At 38.4% G+C, this 23,106-nt stretch overlaps 1 protein-coding gene across 12 annotated transcripts in view; it reads left to right on the top strand.

The window, feature by feature from the left end:
- CEP350 (centrosomal protein 350) overlaps positions 1–23,106 on the top strand; it is an 83,713-nt gene that overhangs the window by 40,529 nt on the left and 20,078 nt on the right. For 7 of the 12 annotated variants that reach the window (XM_069789714.1, XM_069789713.1, XM_069789712.1 and 4 more), the window contains exons 16-31: positions 686–906; positions 1,028–1,191; positions 1,855–2,013; positions 2,218–2,331; positions 4,285–4,421; positions 4,795–4,914; positions 6,643–6,809; positions 7,348–7,544; positions 8,092–8,276; positions 9,179–9,266; positions 9,656–9,802; positions 10,601–10,758; positions 14,365–14,487; positions 18,179–18,378; positions 19,962–20,173; positions 21,418–21,562. In XM_069789714.1, the coding sequence (XP_069645815.1) occupies positions 686–906; positions 1,028–1,191; positions 1,855–2,013; positions 2,218–2,331; positions 4,285–4,421; positions 4,795–4,914; positions 6,643–6,809; positions 7,348–7,544; positions 8,092–8,276; positions 9,179–9,266; positions 9,656–9,802; positions 10,601–10,758; positions 14,365–14,487; positions 18,179–18,378; positions 19,962–20,173; positions 21,418–21,562 (2,537 nt within the window). The remainder of the gene's footprint in view (positions 1–685; positions 907–1,027; positions 1,192–1,854; positions 2,014–2,217; positions 2,332–4,284; positions 4,422–4,794; positions 4,915–6,642; positions 6,810–7,347; positions 7,545–8,091; positions 8,277–9,178; positions 9,267–9,655; positions 9,803–10,600; positions 10,759–14,364; positions 14,488–18,178; positions 18,379–19,961; positions 20,174–21,417; positions 21,563–23,106) is intronic. The other 5 variants (XM_069789720.1, XM_069789721.1, XM_069789722.1 and 2 more) reach the window with 3 other exon arrangements.

Genomic DNA, 23,106 nt, shown 5'->3' on the forward strand with positions numbered 1-23,106 from the left:
ATAATTTTTTGTATGTTTGGAAAGCGATGTCTTCAGCTGTCTCTTAAGAAGAAATGTTTCTGTAGTATTTTACTGTTTAAGTCAAGTTTTGGTCTTCAAGCATTTCATTGCATTTTGGTGAAAGAGATTGAGACTCAGGGCAGTGGTTTATCACATTCAGTTGCATTCGTATGCTGACAGTAACCTGTTTTTTTTAAAAATACTGTTCATCGTATTTTGATATCAAAATATTGCCCTGATTTCCTGTGAGTAAAACAAATTTCTTCACTCAGACTCTCAAAACAGATGTGTAAATACACATGCAGGTGAGTGCATCCTGCAATGCCACCTTTTCTAACAGAAGGCATTGAACTGCTTGTCTGGTCATGTAGATACATGTAGATACTATGTTAATTTTTTTTTTTTTTTTTTTTTTTTTGGTGTGTGCTAACTAGGTTTAATACTGGGAGGAAAAATTGAGTGCTCTAGAAACTTAACCCTAAAATGAGATACAGGTACAAAGCCCATCTTATGAGACCATTTCCTAAAGGCAGACTGGGCCTGTGCAAACCATAAAAAACTGTGCCTTTTGCGTGGATTTGTTTGGTATATATAAATGGAAGAACTAGGTTATTGCTTTATTGTCTTATCACATGGCTGGACTTAGAACAATATTGACTCCTTTCTTTTTTTGTTTCATTGTCAGTTTCTCGGACAAGGGGAGATCCCAGAAGACACCGACTTCTTCCCCATCTCCTAGTTCCCAAAAAATGTTGCAGTTTGATTCTATAGGCAATACAGCAGAAAGGGTCAAGTCACCTGCTGGCTTTCCTGGAAGTACAGCATCAGGGCTGAAGCCTAACGTAGCCTTCCCTGACTTGAGTCTGGGAACTAGTAGGTCTGTAGCAGGAGCAGCCTCAGCGAGTGGTGAGTTGTTTTGTTAAAACCATACTAATCCCAGAGCAGGTTGTTTGGGTTTTTTTTCCTTTATTTTTTGAGGCGGGACACTGAAGTCTATGGAGGTTGACTAGTAAGTCTTATCCTGCAGGATGTATGCGCTTCTCCCCTGCTGGTCTTCAGCATCGTTTATCAGCAGAATTGAACTACCTTAGTGCTATTGAGGAGTCTGTGCGACAGCTTTCAGATGTAGAACGAGTACGAGGCATATCACTTGCACAGCAGGAAAGCGTTTCTTTGGCTCAGATTCTAAAGGTAATGGAAAAATACTTCCTTGTCTTAACCTTCCTTTTTTATTCTGCAAGAAAATTAATCAAATTGGGCAAGTTATGCTTTTGTTAGCAATGCAGAGAAATCATCATGGGTGTGATGTAGCATCTCTGATAATGTCAGTTTTTTAGGATTAATATCTGTTATCTTTCCTATTTTAAGTCGACACCAAGGAACTGGTGACTAGAATACGTGTCATTAATATACCATTAGCTGGAATCACTGCTTTGGTTGTGTACTTCAGTAAAATAAAAACTCGATTATTTACTAGGTTTGATGTTGGGTCCCAATGCCATGCAGTGTAGTTGTTCAGGCTGGATCATTTGCCTTATTCCATGAAGAGGATATTTTTGTTTGAACTTTCTTATGTTGACAAGATTGCTTTTTCTAGTTTGTTGAATTAATTGGTCTCCTAAATCATCCTTCTTCCTACACTGTGATGGAAGAGTATGGGGAATGTGCATTGTCTACTGCCTACTTAAAAAGGGAGAGGGTCAGTTGGTAGGCTGGAAATTTTACTTTAGCAGAAGAGGCACCACCAGTAGAGTAGATCTAGATCTTTCAGAGGTAGTTGCAGCCAGGGGCTAAGGCAAAAAAAGCTATTCACATTTAACTTGCATGATTAAAACTTGTTTTCCTAATCTGTAGGCACAGCAGCAGCGCCATGAACGGGACTTAGCCCTTTTGAAAATCAAGGCTGAACAAGAAGCTTTAGAAAGTCAGAGACAACTGGACGAGGCAAGGCAGAAGGCAGCTCAGGTAATGCTGCCCTTCAAAAAATGTGGAGTGTGTAAGAGGCAAAATGCTGTAAGTAAATCCGTGCCTACAAGTATTTTTAATTTGGAGCTGGGAACATATGGAAGTGGTGAAGGGGTTTAATAGAGCTGAAAAAAGCTCTTAGGGGCCAATTGCCAATTTCAAACTTTTTTCCCCCAGATTGTGAGAAATAAAACTGTAGTAGTTATAGCCAGAAAATTTTGAAGGGCTGAACTGGCTGTGTTTTCCGCATAGGTACATGCGGAGTCACTACAGCATCTCGTCCAGTCACGGCAGGAGGCTGTACAAGAGACCCCATGTAAGGCTGCAGCCAAACAGGCAGAAACTGCATCTCACCAGATCCATGAGGTGAGGTCCTGAGTGAAAGGAAAAAGCTGTTCTAATTTCAGTATTATTTTGAATACTATTTTGCCTGTAGGTTGTTCTCTGTTCAGTGTCATTCTCAGTGCAACTTCTTCGCCTTCATAACATGACAAATGATAGGACTTCAAAGGAGCTTTTTTGGCATCATTACTCAGAAGTCAGTCAGCAGCCTTAAATCCCTGTTCACTATTCTTATGATCTTCCAGTTAACGAACTGTTAAGAAGTTTGTTCTTCCAGGATAGATTGATGATAGTGAGCACAACATCTTTAATTTGTAAGAGTTACACTCCATCAGGGATTGATCCTGTATCTGTTTCATGTGCAAATTTAATTAGAAAAGCAGGGAAATAGCAATTTCGCTTACTTTTGAAGGTAGGAGACCAACAAATAAGTAAAAAAAAAAAAACAACAAAACAGGAGGGGGGAGGATCTTCAGCAGAGCTCTTAATGTGGTATAGAGTTTGAAGTTTTCTTTTTTTGAGTTGCTTCTCATTTTTCTCGTGGCATACAGAATATTTATTAGTTTTCAGTTTTGTTTATCAGTTTTTATACTTTTTGTTCCCAACGTGTAGCAGTTGCTTCACTCATAGCTAAGGAAACACAGTAGCCAGAAAATGCTTTTGCTTTTTCATAGTTTAGCAATCACCATGACTGTGCATTAGGGTTATGGGATGGAGCGTGGAAGGCTGGTGGGTATGAACATAACTGTTTCTTCAAGGCTTATGTACGTTTTGGTGCTCAGCAAGGCTGTTTTTGTGATAGGTAATGGGACTGTAGAATAATACTGATGTACTTGTTCAGGGCTTTGTTACATATGTGAAGTTTAATTTTTGAAGAGACAAGAATGGGTTAGGTTAAAGGAGCAGAAAAGCTCAGGCATCTGAGATACATGCAGTGGTAGCTGATAGCAGGTAGTGAAGTCTTGGATAAAGACAAAGAAACATTTGTAGTTTATAAAGCCAAAGTGAGTGAAAACTAATTAAGAAACAACATAGAAGAAACAAAGACAGCTTTTATTTGGTGTAAGATTTTAATTTCTTTTCTTGCTCTAAGTTTTAAGTCTGAGAGTAAGAGGTGCTTGTGGAGAGGTTGTTGGGGGCGACCTGGTCGGTGATGATGGGCTAGCAGAGTAGCTTTTCTATCCACGTTCACTAGTGACTCCTGATATTCACTTGTTTTTATAAAACTGTATGCATTACAATTAATGCATATATTAATCGAAGAATTAATGAAGAAGCTCAGTATGTGTATTGGAAGTTATTGAAATACAGCTTATTGCTACCTTCAAAACCAACCTGAGTTTCCTGCTGTACAAGAGGCAGATGTTTGAACAAGAAGAAAAATAGTAAATTCTAAAGCTTCTAAAAACCAGTGTTATCTGCTGTGATTTCTGAAGCTCTTCTTATTTCTAGTCAAGTACACAGTGACTGCCATACGTTAAAAAGGACAAATTCATGGCTATCTGTTGATTTAATGTTGCCAATTTTAGACCTGGTAGTTTGCATAATATTGGAACTTTAAACCTGTTGCTTCCTTTAGAGTGCAAATAATGTTTCTTGCTCTTTGGGCAAGATGCACTTTCAAATGAAAAAGAAAACATTGTTTCTGGCTTTTTTTTTCCCCTTAATGTTTTATTATGTGGGAATCATTCTAGTGATCAGAGTTTGCTTAAGTTGATCAGAATGATATGGTAAGTAGTGTCTTGCATGTCTATAGTTTCATATCAATAATTCATCTCTGCTTAAATTAAAAAATATGTATTTACAGAGCAGTATGCACTTTTTACAACCAAAATTGGTAAGTATGTAACTACAAACCATCTCAAAACCATGTCTTACACGTTTGTTCAATAAATCAGTAAATTGACTATTTTCTCTTTCAAAACCATTTTGATGCTAATAAGCTCATTGTATTCCTTTGGTTTTTATTATACTCAGATGACAGAGTTAGCACGAACCCAGATCTCGGATACTGTCAGCACTCCAGCTGCTCCAGTCACCACCTTGTTTGACCACCAGCGGCAGCATCATTCAGAGTTCATGAAGCAACTGAGAGCCCGAGCTGATACAAACAGGTTTTCTCTAATGTTTCACATCTTGGGAAGGATGAAGTAAGATAGTTAGGTTTTGCTTCACCTGTTCTTGAAGAAAATTGTAAGATGTCATAATGAACGAGCATTTAAAAAGAAGAATTTAGATTCCATCTTTATGCCCTCAACAGTGTACGCCAAAGGTGGCATTAACTGGTTATATGAAGCTCTATATAAAAGAGTAGAAAAAGATGCTCTAAGTGTTTTCTGGGATGATTTAACTAGTCTAAGCTTTAAGTGGTCTTTTCAGAAATTTTAACTGTTACTACTTCTAGTAAACTGATGAAAGCTTGTGAAAACGGTATTAGTCTTTGTTTTAAGAGAAGACAGATTCATCCAAAACGCTTCTCTTTCTCAGGAAATGTGAGTACACTGCCATGTCACAAGGTAAAGAGGAGCCAAGTGACTCGAAACAGACATACTCACTGATGTTTGATAGTTATTCAGAGTCCTCAAGATCAAAGGTTCATGATCAAAGGTAAGACGGGTTTAGATTACACAGGATTTTTTTGCTATAAATAAGAACTAAAGTACAAAGGAATATCAAGATAGTTCCATCAGTATTTTTTAAAAAAAGAGGGAAAGTCAGTATTAAACCTTCAACAGGTAAACCTGTCTTGTAAACCTTTAAGCTCTGGAATATGTGTCTACCAGAACTGACTTTGTCTTTAATTAAAAATCCTACTATACTGTGGTCCATAGTGTAATAGTATGTTGTGTGTTAATATCTTTAGTTTTGAGTTTGCTGTTCTAATTGGACACTTTTTTCTTTCCTAACTTTAGAATAATTGAGTTCCACATTTGTTTACTCATTCAGCTGAATTAGCAAGAGTCTAGCAAGCAGGTGAAGGGAAATGGTTATTCCCCCCTGTTTAGCTCTTGTGAGACTGTATCTGGAATACAGTGTCCACTTTTGGGCTCCTTTGTAAAGAGAAGACATTAACATACTGATGCAATTCTAGTGGTGAACCACCAAAGATGGTTAGGAGGCTGGAGTATGTGATATAAAAGAGAGGCTGAAGGAACTGAGCTAACTTAACCTGGAAAAGAGAAGGCTAAGGGAGCAGAGATCTAGTTGCAGTATCCTAAAGGTGGGTTGTTAGGGAACATGAGGCTTGACTCTTCTTGGGGGTGCACAGTGAGATGGCAAAAGGCAATGGTGACAGACTCCAGAAAGGGGAAAATCATTGGGAAAAAAAATGCTCCCTGTGAGAGTGGTGAAACACTGGATTGGAGGTGCAGGTAGGTTGTGGGAACCTCTGTCCTTGCAGGTGTTCAGAACTTGGACGAGGCCTTGACTTTGGTTGGATGAAATACCTTCAGGAATTGTTGAGCTGAGACTATTCTGATTTCTGTGCTGTGGCCTGCTTGCATACTTCTGTTGCATCACATTTATAACCTAAAAGTCACTTTAAGTCTCTGTTTATCTCAGTCTTTTTCCCTGTTCTAAATATTTGCAATTTATGCCCTTCTCATTTTGCTCTGTGTCTTTTTGAAATGGACTAGAACATAGACTGGAGCATATGTTCTGAAAACTCAGTGTGGGGACCTGTAGAACTGCCTACTCTGTAATGTGCATTACTTTCTATTCTGTTCTCTGTGTATCTGGCCATTTTGTTAGGGTTGGTTTTTCTTCACTTCTGCTTTGCACTGGCTTGAGTTTTTACATGAAGTGCCTGAAGTGCTGCTTGCCTGAGATTTAGATTTGACTAATTTCTGGTGTTATTTTTCAGTGTCTTGCCTGTGGATTTCAGCTTTTTGTTTCCTGATCACTTACCTGATCTAGTTAGGTCCCATGAAGTTTCTCACAGCCCTTCTCTGATCTTGACCAAATAGAATGATTTTGTCCTCTTGTAGTTCTAATTTAAAACAGTATCACTGTCTTGCTCATACTTTTTAAAAACTGTAAGGAGAGATGTTTGCAGTGGTTTATCATCAATACTCATTGCCAGGTAGAGGGTGTGCATACCTACAAACCACTTGCATTCTAAGGCAGAATAAAAATAACAAGTTCTGCTGTCAATCAGCAGCTTGATGAGACTTGGAATTTTGAAGTAGCCAAGCAGCATTTTAAAAACAAACCCAAACCCTCTGCATGTTGATTATTACTGAGATGTTAATCATGGTATGTACGGTAGTAATGTAAAATAAATATTTTGAAATGTGCAAAGTAATTTTAAAAAAAAATAATCTCTTGATAACACAGTAGTACCAGCAGCCGCCAAGAGAGTCCTTCAGTTCCATCTTCCAAGGAGAATGAGAAGAAGCTTTCCCGTCGTGAAAAGATAACTAGCAGTATTGAAGAACAGGCTCATACTGGTGTGGATGATTCCTTGCCAAGCGATAGTATTTTATCAATGCCAGATGAAAAAGGTTAGCTGCATTGTTTGTTTGTGATGAATCTGAAGGTGGTAAGGGGGGCAGGAGGGAGGTTCTGTTTCAGAATTAGTTTCTGAAATAAATGAGGAAATGTGTGTGAAGAAAGCTGATCCCCAGGTGAATTGGTAGCCTCTTAAGAGGTAACTGAGGATGGCACAGTGAGATGGGAACCTTTGAAATTCTGCACATCAGAGTGGTGGAATCTGTGGGCCGTTCTACTTTCTGCTGTGCTAGCTGTAGCCAGATGTTCACTTGCTGAATACGCAGGCTGAATACCAAATGTTTCAGCAGCCCCAGGAATGTGTTTATACTTGTGTACAGTAGTCTGTTAGGTCTTTTGAAGCTAGATAACAGTATTTCACAATGTCCTCTTACTCAAGGTCACACTTTTCTAAACACCCGTTTTTCTGCATTAGAGTAGTTATGTCCCTTTCTTTCCTGTCCCCCCAACTTTACTGAGATGAGGCAGAGTAAAACTGCATTCATGGTACATAACCTGAGTGTAAAACCATTCCACTGATTTCTCCCTCAGATTCTGCTTCTGTTGCAACAGAGTATTCCCTGAAATTTGATGAGTCCATGACAGAGGATGAGATTGAGGAGAAGTCTTTTCGGTCTTTACTGCCCTCTGAGAGTCATCGCAGAAATAACTTGGAGAAGAAACGGGGTAATCGTGATGATTCTGACGAGGAGGTCTCCCCAGAAAAAACAGCTCTGTCATCTATCAAGGTAGGTCAAGCAACCATAGTTAAGGTAAATCAACTGAACTGAAATGGTTAAGCTGATGAGCTTCAAGTGAGCCGTTCTTAGCTGTGTTCGCAAACTTTAGGGCTCTTTTCCTCTCTGTGGTTCTTTGAGCATCTCAAAACATAGAGTTGTATGAATCATGCTGTATGTCACTGTTGCACACTTGCGATGACTTGACTTAGGGAACAGTCCATCCAGGCCTCTACCTGTTTTCTTGAGGCTTTGGAGTGACTTTTTGAGTTAGGTTATAAAAGCCCAGTGGATTAAGTCTTCCTACTATACCTACACACAGCTAGGAAGTACAAGAGGATGCTTCATCTCTCTGGCCCAAGAGGGGACATCCCAAAACTGTCATGCAGCTCAGGGCAGAAAAAGCTGGTCTGCACAAAGCTCAGAGAAAAAACAGCTTCCCTTTTTATATCTGGTTTTGTGTGTGTGTATCTGTGTATACACACACACACTTTGTAATTTAAAAAAGCCTTGGAGTTTCTGTATTATCAAATCATGCCAAATTTGTCTTGCCTCCTAGGAGCTAAGCATGCCATTCTCAGGGGGGCAAGACAGTTTCTCTAAATTTACCATGGAGATGGTAAGACAGTACATGAAAGAGGAGGAAATGCGAGCAGCTCACCAGTCCTCACTGCTTCGGCTCCGGGAGAAGGCTCTGAAAGAGAAGACAAAAGCTGAATTAGCTTGGCTGGAACACCAGAAGAAGTAAGGCAGCTCTGAATAGACACTGTTGCTGACTGACTGTTTTCTTGTACTTCTTCTTGAATTTTTTTTTTTTAATAAGATTTTGCTTCCAGCCCACCCCTCCCTTATTAAGTATCAATGGTTGAACTAATCTTCTGACATCAGTAATCTATACAAAAGTTATTGTCACTTGGAAAGAACAGAACCCAGTTTGTAAGCGTGCTTTGATGTTTATGTTGAATGTGGTTTGATAAAAGAGAATTTCATTGAAACAGTAGACCATCAGAAGTTCGTTGTCAGTCAGAGAAGGTAGTTCCCAACCATTACTCTACAAGTCTTAATTCAATAAGGTATAAAACTGTCAAACAGTTAGACTTTGATGTCTATCTGAGGTCATTTTAGTTGACTCAGGACAAATTTTGTGAATCTGGAGAGGTGTTGTACTTAATGATTTGTTTCCAAACTAACATACGCTTTGTCCTGGAATGCCACTTGAAGATACTACTAAACAGTGGTGGCCACATTTAATCAATAACACTTTTCCATGTTCACTCTCTGCATGAGAGTAACATTGTTCACCAGGCATTTTCTTCTAATTTCTTGTCATTATGGGTTTGACAAAGGATTGTGAAGTAGTGACCCAAGTGTCCTTCCTTTTGCCTTTCTCAAATGGTGAGCATGCTACCTCTGCAGAGCTTCTGCCCACTGATGTGAGATCTCATATCTGCACTGGCCTTTTAACTGCACGTGTCTGACTAAACAGTTCAAAATATTCCACTATAGAGCATGCCAGTGATTAAGTATAGGCATATACTCTTCTGCAGGTTAGGAAAAGTAAACTTTTTTTAAACTTTAAAGAGTAAAAGGCTCATTGTTGTGCACTTTTTTTTCTTATTTAATCCTTTCTTCCAACCTATTTGCAGGCATTTGCGAGACAAGGGAGAGGATGATAAGATGCCTCCTATTCGAAAGAGGCAACGTGGTCTGCTGCTGAGATTACAGCAGGAAAAGGTAATTGATGCCCTCTAGAAAAATCCTGTTGAAAGCCCTGTGTAGCCATTAAATGTTTCAGACACTGTAAAAGCTAAGAATTGAGAAAACTCCGTACCAGGCTTTTGGATAGGAAGCTAGCAGTATTTCTTACCAATAAGTTTTATTTGCATTTCAGTAGTATTTAACACATTGTTTTAAAGGGTCCTTCTGTATCAGTAATCTCACTGGTTGAGACTTAGAAGTATTAACTGATCTTCTGTTCTTTGCTGCTGAAGTTCAGGCTAGTTAACTTCATTATGTAATTGCAGTAATTTTAAACCCATAACAAGGACACCGTGGCAGCTTTAGAGTGTATTCTTGAGATTTGTCTGTCACAGTTCTTATGCTTAATCTTTTATACTTAAAAGGCAGAAATTAAGCGTCTTCAAGAGGCTAACAAGGCTGCTCGGAAGGAGAGACAGCTGATCCTTAAACAGCAGGCGGAAATAGAACGAATCCGTCAGACTACAATGAAACTGCAGGAAAAACTGAAGTCTGCAGGAGAAAACAAGCTGGTAAGTGTTCAGGACAGAAGCTGGAGTCTTCACTCTTTGGCTGTGCAGCTGGTATTTGACTTCAGTGTTTATAGGAATGGAAAGCTACTAGATTGGACCTATCACTTGGAAGTTTTGTCTGCCTCAAATGGTCTCATCCTCTTCATCTCAGCAATTTTAGGTTTAATTTCTTTAAAGTATTGTTTAAGGAAATGCATTTGGAGAAGTTACAAAATGTTTTAACTGGACAATAGATGGTGTTTGCTAATTCTGAAGTTTAATTAATTAGTTTAGGAATACCACTTTTTGATGCTTAGATCTCTCAGGCTCTGATTTTGTTTGATTATTTGTCAGACCCCAAAGAACTAAATGCAAGCACTAAAACCAAAACTTGCTGCTTTGTGTGTGTGTTAGTGTCATTACACTAAGTTTCCTGCATCTGCTTTATGAGATAGCAAGACGGGGTTTTGATAATTGTCTGCCTCCTTACAAAATTTTGAGGAGACCCAAGTTTAATAATAGTAGTGTCAAGAGGATTGGTTTCCTGTCTGGGTAACTGAATTACGGTGGGGTTTTTGTTCTAGGTACAGTTAGGGGAGAACTTAAGTTATGGAGAAAAAGGGTGCACTAAAAACTTTGTGTCAAATAAAAATGAGGTTGGAAAATGAAGTTAAATCTGCAGGTGGACAGGCTTCTCTGAAGTAGTATTTGATGTATTCTCTGGAGAAATAACCTAAATTAACAACATTTTTGAAAAGATGGTAGAATAACTTTTCCCTCTTTCAATGTTAATTTTTTTTTTTAAACACTTAATTGCAGGAACTTCACAGTGAGGATGATATCAAGCAGAGCAATGGTTCTAGCCCACTTCCAACTGATGCAGAAACACGCAGCCCTTCCCCAATCTCAATCTCCAGCAGTGAGACTAGTAGCATTATGCAGAAACTTAAAAAAATGCGCAGCAGAATGGATGAAAAGTAACTAATTTTTTTTTTCTTATACAAAAGTTTACTATTTTAATAGAACAAGTTGTTTTGGCCAGTATCTGCACTAAAAATGGCCATCAGAAAAATTAGAGGTATTGATATCACATACACTTTGATCTGAGTTGCCTGAAAAATAGCTGATTGGAAGCATTAATAGAACTATTAATCTTTGCATATAGTATTTTAAAGGCTACAATTCTTGCATGAATACTGAGATTCAAACATTGCTAGCTGACAGACCATGTGGTCAAGGTTTTATTGTAGAATATTGGTTTTAATACTCTTTGTACTTGATGGAGTCAGTAAAAGCACATCAGTGTAAGAGATTTTGATGTTTGTACATACAAGGAACTTAGACGGGCTCCAGCTTGATGGTACATCTTGTCACAGTTCCTCTTGCAATGAGACTCCTGAAGTCAGTTGGTCAAAGTAGTGCCTGTATTTTGTGTATCTCTCTTTTTTTTTTTTAAAGGGGAAAAAATATAGGGAGTGAGACTCTGAAATTACAGTACCAATTTTTATCTTGAATTGAAACATAAGTTATAAATAGCAATAGTCCTATGCAAAAACTAGTAACTGAGTTTGAGATCTGTCTCACAGAAAGTCATTGAGCTTGTTGGGCACATGATTTCAACCTTATTATCCAGCTGCTGAATTTCAATTCTAATTGCATTAAAATCAGCTGTGGGTGAATTATGTAAGTTTTTTTTTTAACAGAGGTGGTATGTGTGTGACCGGCAGTTAATAAGACCTTTCTTTTCCTCCTGTGTGGTCCACAGGTTGGAAAAAAGTTGAAAAGGGTTGTTAGTCTTCAGAGGAAATAACAAAGTATATGTGCAGTTCCTGGGTCTGAAAACTAAGACTGAATCTGTTTATTTCACCTTTATTGTTTTAAATCAAAAATTGTTTCTGCATCTTTTCAGTATAGGAATTACTTTGTCTGCAATAGACATCCCAAATGCTTTACCGGCATTTACCATTAGTTTGAAGCCTTAAACTCTTATTTGAGACTAATTCATTAAAAGTCTGGCCTCTGCCGGTTACCTCAAGAAATAGTCTTTGCTTAAACAATTTTTTTTGAACTTATAACCAAGGTAGGTCACTATATTTTAGTCCATATGGGTGATCTTTGTAATGTTTTTTATCTTGAGACTCCTAACACAGGTGGATAAAACATCAAAAAGCAAGCACTGCCATTTGTAAAGGCAAGCTGTCTGTGACTCCTTAGCACCCGATTTGCTTGTAATCATTTGAGAAGCACGTTTCCCACACTTCCATGTATTTGTATATGATGAAGATTGAAACCCAAAGTAGAAAGTGAGGATTTGGTGTAAGTAGGAAAAAACAAAAAACATGTTCTAGTTACATGGTCTTCATGTTCTAGCCTGAAACGATTGCTATTTTATTCAGAGTCTTCTGGTAGGATTTGGTAAACTGAACAGCCAAAATCACAAATTATTTCAAGTTTCTGAAGTGTCATGTTTCCGAAATTAAACTCTTGGCATTCCAAGTTGTGTGAAAACCACTCCATCGTTATAGCAGCAAGCTCTTCCTTGAAGTACGTTTTGAGGTTGGTAAATCGCTTAAGATGGGGACTTGAAAAGGACGTGCTCTATAGGCTGCATTGACTTCTAGGGTTTCAAGAAAACAAGATTTTTCTTCTGGTCCTTTTTTGCTTGTTTTTTAAAAAGAGGGTCTTATTTTTTTCACCCAAGATTCAGCATACAGAATTTCAAATGGTGATACAGTGTTACAAAATCAAGTTACAGCTTATGAATTTTGAGATTGTATTGATACTATAAGAGATGACAAACACGCTTTTAAATTCAAGACTTCCTATGCTTTTTTTACCAAGTAGTGTTTTTGTCAGTATTGGTTTTGAAATCTTATTTTTTCAAAGTGACTTCATTTCTAAGCAACGCTTATGATTACAGAAGAATTACATATTAATAAATAATTGTTCTGACTATTATAAGGGATAGTAGTAGTAACGAAGTATGTTCTACCTTTAAAGATATTTTAATTGTCAGTCCAAAATATTGCTCACCTGGAGAATACTTTTCAAAAGGTGGATAGTGGGATTTGAGCTGAAACAACTGCTTTTAGGAGGAACAAGTGGAAATGGTGTGGGGTATACTGTGTGTGGTCGTGTATTTTTGGTTTTATGGTTTTATCTTGCATTGCTATATATTTTCAAAGGAAGTATTTTGTGTAAACATAAATGATTCTTTAGAACTCCATCTTCCTAATTGTATACCTTTTGCAGGTATTCTGATAGTGACAGTGCTTATTGATTGAAAAACAGTGCTGACTTGGTATCTTTTTTTAAATGCCTTTATTTGTAAAACACATAAGAATAATATTAACAGAGTAAGACACTTGGTTGTAATGATAGGAAGCTGCCATTTGAAGGCAATCAATCAGGTTGTGAGATATGGCAAAAGGAAAGAAACTGAATGATGAGTAAAGTACAAAGGAGCTAGAGGAAGGACTTGGAAAAGCCTGCTATGCTGGATTTGCTGAACGCTATAGCAAGGCAGAAATCCTTTGGCTTCCTTACTTATGAGGCAGCTTTAATATTTCTCTTCTAAAAGGGAATGAAAGAATAGTTCTGTTTTAATTTTTAATTGATGAGTCTGTGTAGCCTGCATGTGAACAGGAGCATGCTCTGTCAAAGAGAATTAACCACTTTCCCCTTTCCTTGCATATGCAACTTTAATGATAATCTGTGCAACAGAAGAACTGATTGAATGCTCATTTTCTTTTGCTTTTCCTTAATATGCTACTTAGCTTGCATTGTAGCATGGTATTTTTCTATAAATATGATAATTCATTGGGTATTAGCTTAAAATGGTAATTCATTAGGAAATACCATTTTAAACACAGCTATAAGTTTATGTAGATTTTTTTTTTTTAAATAGGCATTATCTCTCTGCAGTTAGTACTTCAAATGAAAGAGGCAATACAATGGGTATTCTGAGACCAAGTCTGCACTTTGTTGCAAAAAAACCAAAATAGCAGCTAAAAGTTGAATTACAGGTATATCTCAGACTTTTCCTGGAATTGCTCATGTTTTAGAAATACGTTATTTAATCTCTTTTATTTTTGCCCTTTCACTGGTGCTTACCTTTGGAGAAATAATTTTACTGAGGTTTCGCCAGGTGAATGAAAATGTGTTTAAAGTTTCAGACTAGCAAGTTGTTCATATCACAAAGCCAGCATGCTATTTAATGCTAATGATATACTCCATTGACAGTTAGAATAGCAGGAGTTGCAAAAAGATCAGGTTGAGATGTTTTAACCGGTGCATGTGGAAGTCTGCATCAAAGTAATAAAACTCCTTCCCAAATTTAAAGAAAAATATAGCAGTATTAAAGTAGCTTGCCTTTAATTAACAAAAAACAAAGTGTTATAAGTGTATGTGTTCTATTACCTTCTGCATAACAGTGTATAGTTTTTCTAGTTCAGATATTGGATAATAACTATACAATGTTAAATGCAATTAATTTTAAAGTTCTTTGCTAGATGCTATCCTTTTCTCGTTCTTTCTGCCTTTTTTGCTATCTTAGTTTTAAACTCTTCCTCCTTATTTTGTAGACACTGCTCTCCTGTTCACTACTTCTTCTCTGTCTTTACGTCTCACCACTGGGCCTCTCTCAGTGTCTGTTTTCCCAACCTCCACCCCAAATTCCAGCTGTATATCTACAACCAATTGGTCAGGTAACTGTATCTTTCTCAAGTGATAGACTCTTTGATAGAGCATGCTCTGTTCAGTCCCAGAAAGTCAAGATGTTCTTCATCAGAGAACGTTTTTGACACTTCCCTCACTGTTTCCGGATCTTTATTAATGACATAGACAGTGGGATTGGGTGCACCCTCAGCAAGTTTGCAGACAACACCAAGCTGAGTGGTGCAGTTGATTCACTAGAGGGAAGGGACACCATCCAGAGAGACCTTGACAGGCATGAGGAGTGGTCCAGTGTGAACCTCATGAAGGTTAACAAGGCCAAGCACAAGGTCCTGCACCTGGGTCAGGGCAATCCCCAGTATCCATATAGGCTGAGGGATGAATGGATTGAGAGCAGGACTTGGGGATGCTGGTGGAGAAAAAAAATGGGTGTGAGCTGGCAATGTGCGCTCGCAGCCCAGAAAGCCAACTGTATCCTGGGCTGCATAAAAAGAAGCATGGCCAGCAGGTCAAGGGAGGTGATGCTCCCCCTCTACTCTGCTCTCACGAGACTCCCATCTGGAGTACTGCATCCAGTTCTGGGGTCCAAAGTATGAGAAAGACATGGACCTGTTGGAGCAGGTCCAGAGGAGGGCCACAAAAATGATCAGAGGGATGGAACACCTTTCCTACGAAGAAAGGCTTGAGAGAATTGGGGTTGTTCAGCCTGGAGAAGAGAAGGCTCTGGGGACACTTTATTGTGGCTTTTCAATATATAAAGTGGGCTTATGAGAAAAATGGAGAGACTTTTTACCAGGGCCTGTAGTGATAGGACAAGGGGTAACAATTTTAGACTAAGAGATGGTAGATCTAGATCAAATATAGAGAAGACATTTTTTACGATGAGGGTGGTGAGGCACCGGAACAGGTTGCACAGACAAGTTGTGGATGCCCTGTCCCTGAAAGTGTTCAAGGTCAGGCTGGATGGGGCTTTGAACAACCTGATCTAGTAAAAGGTGTCCCAGCCCATGGTAGGGGGGTTGGTCTAGGTGATCTTTAAGGTTCCTTCCAACCCAAACCATTCTATGATTCTAATCTCTTATTCCTACTGTGTTCTGAGTGGCAGACAGACAGTTCACTTTGCTCCCACTGTCTGATCACTACTTCAGAATAGCTGCTGAAACTCTCTAGTTTGGACTTAAAGTCAGTATATCTTGGATATTAATGTACAAGTACAGGTTAGAGCAGAAGGATAATGCTTCCAGGTTAATATGTGGAATGCATGGATAAAATTTGTGATGTTAGCACCAGAGAAATAATTAGACTTTGAAATCATGCTGGTGTAATCTGAGTGCTGCTGCTTCCTCTTTGCTCCCCCCGATTTCCAGCTTCACAGATGCCAGATGTGGTTTTGCATTTTTTTTCTGTGAAGGTGCCCCTGCTTTTGAGAATAAATGTGTACCCTTGGTGTTGCAACTGGAACCCTCTAGACAGTAGTAACTATTAAGACAGTGTGTGTGCTACCTTCTGGCTCTGACCTTTTAAACCCCAGGGTTATAAAAGGGTCTGCATCTTTAGCCATGCTGCTTTAATCCTCCTCTTCCTATAGGTTGAATGTTGGAACCCTCTTTGTCTCCCATCACTTCTTTTGACTTATCTTTCTTATTAAGTAGTCTTTGTGTGGTGATTAGTTTCATGGTCATTTAGTTAATTCTCCTCCTGTTGTGGTCTTCTGGGTTAATTCATTTGACATCTGCTTTTAAGGAGTCCTGTTCTTTTGAATCCGTTTATTTCAGCCTTTCTCTTGCGTTTTATTTCGACTGGACTTGCCTCCCTCAAGATCCAGTAAACTCTGAAGATCCATACATTCTGATGAAATCAAACAGTGCATGAAGGAAGAAGAAAAAGTTGTAATTATCATTGTAATAATGACCTCCATAACGAGTTCCAAATACATAATCTGCTAGACTAATTGGACCTGATGCATATGTGAAAGTAAGAGTTGGTAAATCTGATCGTGCTGGTGAAAGACACAACATAAACGTGACTGTCCATGTCATGTTTGTAATGAAATTACTGTTGGTAGTCTAGTTTCTTAGCGATACTAATCTGTCAGTTTTGCCTAAGAGTAGATGATGTTTGATGTTTTTCTATATAAAGTGAAAAAGTAATGCACAAAATCATGGAATCTGTCAGCTTGAAGGTGGCAGGTGTTCCAGAGACTCTGAGGTGCTTCTATTTTTCACCTGTTCTTGTTCTGACTGTAGGAAAGAAGATTGTGGGCATGTCTTACTGGCTTCTGAAACTTCTATCTTCACATCATAACTTGTCCACCTTATCTGAATCTGTCTTAGAGAAGGAATTACCTGAATCTTAAACTTTCTGATCAGCTGCCAGCTCACTTTTCCAGGGAACAGAATGAATGCTAAGTGAGCAAACAAGAAATGTCCCTTAGCAGGCGAGACCTGCAGATTAGCCAGTCAGTCATTCCAGTCTGTGTAAATAAAAGGGGTTTTTGAAACATAAGAGATTAAGAAGCACAGATGAAATTATTATCTTATTGCAGCTTAAAAACTTTGATGCGAAGTGTTTGGGATGGCTTGAAAATTACAAATTATAAAGGCATTTGCAAAGCAAAATATCACAAGTCTTTGAAGACTGCCTTTTTAGGCACCACACCTTCTGTACCAATGACAAAGTCTCACTCTAGCTGGCAAACCATGTATTTCCTACAGAGTGATTTCTATGACATCTTAAAAATTTCAGTGTAGGAGATGAATGGATTGATAGACACTCTTCTCTAGACTTGGCATGTCCGAGGAAGTGTGTGTGATTGATATTGAACTTGCTTCCATTTACAGTCTTAAAGGTTAGATGCTGTGGTCTTGGTTACTTCAGCGTTTAGAAATAAGACCGGAGATGCTGTTGTTCAAGAGCTGGTAAAGAGAACTAGTATATGCACACAAACCTATTCATACCTACAAAGTTCTATAAGAATTTCCTCATTTCTGAGGTTTCATGGATCACCTAAGAAATATTTGTCAGAAAGAAAAGTACTGCTAATTTTCAGCATGAGCTTTACTTTTTATCTGTTCTTAAACTAGCAGCAATACATGTTAGTAGCTGGAAAAAAACAGTCCTGCATCCTTATTCTCTTGATGCTGTCAGCTCACAATTAACATTCCAAGTGTGGCAATCCATAGAGATGATGCTTAAAGGAAGAAGGATAAAAGCTCCAGTAATTCAGGAGAATATTAATACAGAATCACCTTCTCTTATAATTATGTGTTTGGAAAGAACAGTGGGGCAACTGGAGTTACAATTTTTCTGTCATTGGGATTAGCAAAAAGAAAGGTTCATTTTTCAAACAGCCACTGCTTTCTTGAGGGTTCCAGTTTAATACCACAGGTGCTTTTCATGTCCTGAAATTGGGAACTTATCCTGTTCATTTTAGTGAATAGTTAGTAGCACTTTTAATGATTTTAAAGATCTTTAAAATGTAAGCAGCATGTTTACAGTATGTTGTAGACTTTACTTACTGCAAAGAAAAAAAACCTCTCATCTACTTGTGGTTTTTTTCAGCAGCACATCAGAATTCTAGGTCATAGTAGTTAGAGTGGATATTATCCTAGAAAACGATTTGAACAACTATAATTCTGGGAGTTTTGGCAATAGAGCACCTGGGTATTGGGACCTTTGAGTGTGGTTGGCTGTTTTCCCATTGTCTTCTGCTCTGTCTGTCAGGTTCCTAACTAAGCGGGAACAGAAGCTGATGCAGCGTCGACAACATGCTGAAGAATTGTTGGAGTGGAAACGCCGTCTGGATGCAGAGGAAGCAGAAATAAGGCGGATAGAAAAGCAGGCTCTAGCTGCCTGGGACAAAGAGCTGCTCAAAACCAAAATAGGCAAGAAGGACCTGGGGGATCAGAGAACTGAGCCCAGAGGTAATAGGAAGAGGGGGGAAGTGATGCAAATGGCAAGAGTAAAGCATAATTTGACACAGTTGCTTAGGTTTGCACTTTCTTCCTTTTTTGATGTTTTGGTGGTGGTGGTTCTTCTCTGGATGCTCTTAGAATCTCGATTTCTGCACTCTTTACTGCCTTCTGTTGCCTTGCTCTTTTAGCCCTGTTTTACACCTTAGTTGAATGTGTATTCCTCCTTTGCTGTGTATCTTCTCAAATGAACAGTGCAGCATAGGCCCATCAGACAACTATATTTCTGTCTTTCAAAACAAAAGTACTGCATGATCTTTTGCTGATTGTCTTCTGAACTCACTCCATTAAAACCATTTTCCCCTGTAGTGCTGTTTGAGTGTGTATCCTGTTAGCCTTATTACTGTGCGTGAGGATGGCTCTTATCAGGGGCTGCTTTCTCCTTGTCTGTGTCTTCAAAAAATTGAAAGCATTTTTTCCTTCCCTCTGTTATTAATGCAGTATAATTGTTTGAAATTTGCAACTGTGCTAAAGTGTGCTAGGATGTAATTAGTATAAATGATGCTATTGTGAGGAAAAATAAGTTCCCAGATGTCGGGAGCTACAGCTTTGCTGTTCTGTCTTAAGTGGACCATACTTTCAGCATGAAGCACAGAGAACTGGATTGCAGTGGGAGTAAATAATGAAACTTCAGAGATTGTTCTAGAAATAATCAGTTTTCCTTTTTTTCCCCACTTTGCTTAAAGCAGGCAGCATGTCCTTTGAGCGTGCAAAGGGAATTCAGAATTATGCCCTATTACACTTGTTACTGAAAACAGTCATGTGGATTTTAGGCATTGTAAGACATTTTAAAGATGATATGCATATGAGTCAGTTCCAATGAACAAAAATTCTGCATGAATGTTGAATTCTCATCAACAATTGAGAAAATACAGTTGCTTTCTATTAATTGTATCTAACAGTAAGCGTTGGAGCAGGGCCGTGCTTCATAAGTTCCTCTCCCCAGCCTTTGCTCAAATATTGAATAGTTCTCCATGGCTGCTTCAGTAATGCTGTGACTCCTGTGGAATTTAGTAAACAGGAATATTGAAAACCCAACTTATTATTTTACTTGTTGCCAGTTGAGAGACTCATGATGAAATCATAACATTAAAATGTTTTCTGCAACTACTGTAGAGGAAGCAATCAATTCTAAATTCAAGATCTAGCTTGCCAATTATATGCTCCTCCATGACTTCTTCAGACTAATAGAGACTCTTGCTGGTGTATGGTCAACTGGAAGGACAGGTTTCCCTAATAATCTTTTCAGAGTGTGTTGTCTGGAAAATGTTAGAATATCCTGAAAACCCCTTTTTTGTAGACATTCAGCAAGCACTAAGAATGTTTGACAGTCTTAAATCATAGTTCTCTGTTAAACATGCTTGTTCTTGCTTAATATTCCACCCTCGGTGTCTAGGTGAGTGAAATAACACTAATTTGACATGTATTGGTAGCAGTTACTACTTTATATGCAGGCAGCAGTATCTCTGAAGGCATATCAGTTAGTGCAAGTTCTTAGGTGATTTGGTTTTTTTTCTGTCATTATTTGATCTCAGAAACGGCTAGTGAAGAAGAGTCTCCAGTGCCTTCTTGCTCTCATCTGAACAGTGAAAGCTCTATCCCAGAAGATCTTGGCAGTCCAGCTGCTGAATCTGTCCCATCAGAGACTATGGGCCATGGACAGCCAGAAAGCCCAGAACAGAGTACAACTAATGAAGAAATGGTTTATTCTGAAGAGTTCAAGTCCTCTACCTCACCTGGCAAGCTTGTGAGTGAGCTTTTTATGCTATATATATTTTTACACTGTAAAAGGATATCAGAGAATTAGTAAGTATAGCTGTCCCAGTTGTCAAAGCAGAGATTAAACTATCCTGTGTTTGCAATACCGTTTTATATTACTGTCAATAAACATTGTGATCAGATATGTTCTTTGAAGTCTTGAGGAAAAATTGCTTCAGCAGAGTTTAGGTATTTTTAAACTAGTGGGTAGTCTTGCAAAATGTTTTGCGTACGTCACATAGGTATGCAGTATTAAATGGTGGAACATTGACCCAGTTTACCAGTGTGAATTAGCTGTAGGCTAGCTTGTTACCATTGTATAAATTCTTTGAGGCCGTGGAAACTATGCTCTGTTTTCCGCTTTGCTTTGCTTGCAAGTAATGTATCCCAAAGTATAGCTATAGGATGAAGAAGCAGAGCTGTAATGTCATGCACAATCCTTTGGGTTTCAGATTATGTCTGCTTGCTAGCTAATTCTGCCTTAGTGTTCTATTGCAACTGTTATTTCTACTTGGTTGATAATTTTGATAAGTTTCATCCTGATAACTTTGCTCTGTGCTCAGTGGGACAGAAAATGCAGTGTCTGTGGTGTAAAGGAACTGCTCATCTAGACTTGTTACAAATACTTTCTTGGAAAAAGTTTGCTGAGAAGATGGTGAGGTAAAATATCTAATATGTTCTAGAGGTTATGTTCAAGGTGTGTGAAAGGTTTGTGGTATGATGTTGCAGCAGTAAGAGCATTTTGGAAGAATATTTGCTCTTAGAATTTTTTGCCTCACTGCCTCGCTACAGAGAAATAGTGCTCTGTCATTTCACTGATCTAGAATGGCATCTTGCACCCCTTACATGAAATGGTCGTTTCAGTTTCACCAGTATATTTTTTAGGAGTTCCTATTGCTGTGGTTGTTTCAAATAAGATTACATAAACTGTATTGAACACCTGTGAGTCAGAACCATGTCAGTTCACTTAGGTAGTAATAGAGTAGTCTAAGCAGGTTTACTGAAATCTAAGCTCAAAGTAAGCTGTCAGTTATTGCTGCTCTTGGTATTTTTATTTTATTGTCTAGCAAAATAAGATTAAATTCTTCTTAAGATAGCTGGATAGGTACCAGTGCTTATGAGATGTTCTCTAGTCATGCTGTTCTTTCCTTGTAACTAGCTCCTGATGACAATGATCTCCTACTTTCAAACTGAGGTTTACAAGCAATTACTTGTCCTTTTCTTCTCCCATAGTCTCCTCCCAAAAGCAGCATATCTGTATCAAAGCAAGATTCCAGCAAAGGCAGCCATAGAACTGGAGGACAGCTGCGTTCACCTGTGAAGTCTCATCAGATACCTCACAACTGGTCTGATGAATCTTTATCTATGACACAGTCAGGTAAGTGTAATATGTGCTTGGGTTTAAATTGCTTTTTCAAAGCTCTTGCTTTTAACAAGTGAACTTGAAATGCAGACATACATGTGGGGAGGCAGACAATTTCCTGGAAATTGCCAAGATTTGGGGTTTTGTGGGAGTATTTTCCCATGATGTAATTTGATCACTTCAGCTTAAGAATGTCTTAATGTAAGACTGTCTATATATTATCTCTTCTTCTAGAAAGCAACACAGGTTCCTGCAAACAGCTATGAAGATGAGAGTCAATAGTTAAGTTGGTCCTAAAATTTAAAAATACCAGGGTTAGCTGTGCTTTTAACAGGTGACACTGCTCCACCCCTCATGTTATAAGAAAGCAGAATATGCTTCAGCAGCATACAAACATGATCATCCTCCTTCTGAACACAACCTGGCTCCAGAAGCAGTATAGCTCTGTTATCATGGCAGTATGAGTGAGCCCATTGGACCTGCACTGGCATGTGCAGATTGAATGGATGCTTCAGGATGTATGTTTTTATTTTTGGAGGAGAGTTTGAACTGTGTGCAGTAAAATAGGGCCTAAGATTGTATTTTGAGCTATAAAACTTAAGATCTACTGTATGGACATTTTATCACAGGTCTTTTATCCAGTATCCAAGCTGGCTACCAGTAAATTCCGAGGGAGAAAATATTAGAAGTGAACTGGTACAGTGCAGTCCTTTCCCTGCTGTGCTCTTGCAGTCTGTTAGTCATGTGGATTGAAGGACTTCCTGAGCCACCATTCAGTGGGTCACAATCATCAGCTCTGTTAAGCTGTGAAGTCTGTTTTGAACCTTTCTGTGCTTTTAGTCTCTAAAACGTCATGCATTCTGTAGTGCTGTTGATATAGCATCATAAAATACTTATTAGCAAATGAGAGAGCATTTTTCTGCTTGGGTTTTTTTAATTCCCTAAATGATGAGTAAGTCTTTAGTGGAAGAAGAATTAGGTGGTTCTGTTGTATGTACAAGCTGTTGTTTGTGATAGATGGATAACTTACTGGCATGCGTACATATCCAGTCTTTGTGGTGCTTGATGTAGCAAGCTTAACAATATTTTATGCTGGGTTTTTTTTGTTAATATGTATGTAAGTACAATAGAAACACAGTAATTTTGAGGCAGCTGTTCTCCTGCTGGATAGAGAAATGAATACGTAACACCTAGGTATTTGCACTGAGTAATTTGTATTGGGATTCTGTCTGGAGAGCAGCTTGCAACACAATGAAGCATTCAGCAACTTGATAAAGTTATTTTCAAGTTCTGACTGAGCAACCACATAAGGAAGCCATTATGAAAAGCAGAGCAGGCAACAGTGATCATGAAAATAAACTTCTGTAAAATAAAGTATTTGCAACCTTTGATTTCAAATGCTGAAGAAAGGTATGAGAGGTGGGAAGCCAATCAGGATGGTGCTGTTTACACAATAAATCATTCCATTGTAGAGAGACAAATCTTCCAAGCTGCTGAGTAGTAATGAAGTCATTGCTATGTCAGTCTCATGCATGTGTAGGCAAGATCATCAAAGATGA

Source organism: Haliaeetus albicilla, chromosome 8 (assembly GCF_947461875.1).
Source record: "Haliaeetus albicilla chromosome 8, bHalAlb1.1, whole genome shotgun sequence".
Lineage (NCBI taxonomy): Eukaryota > Metazoa > Chordata > Aves > Accipitriformes > Accipitridae > Haliaeetus > Haliaeetus albicilla.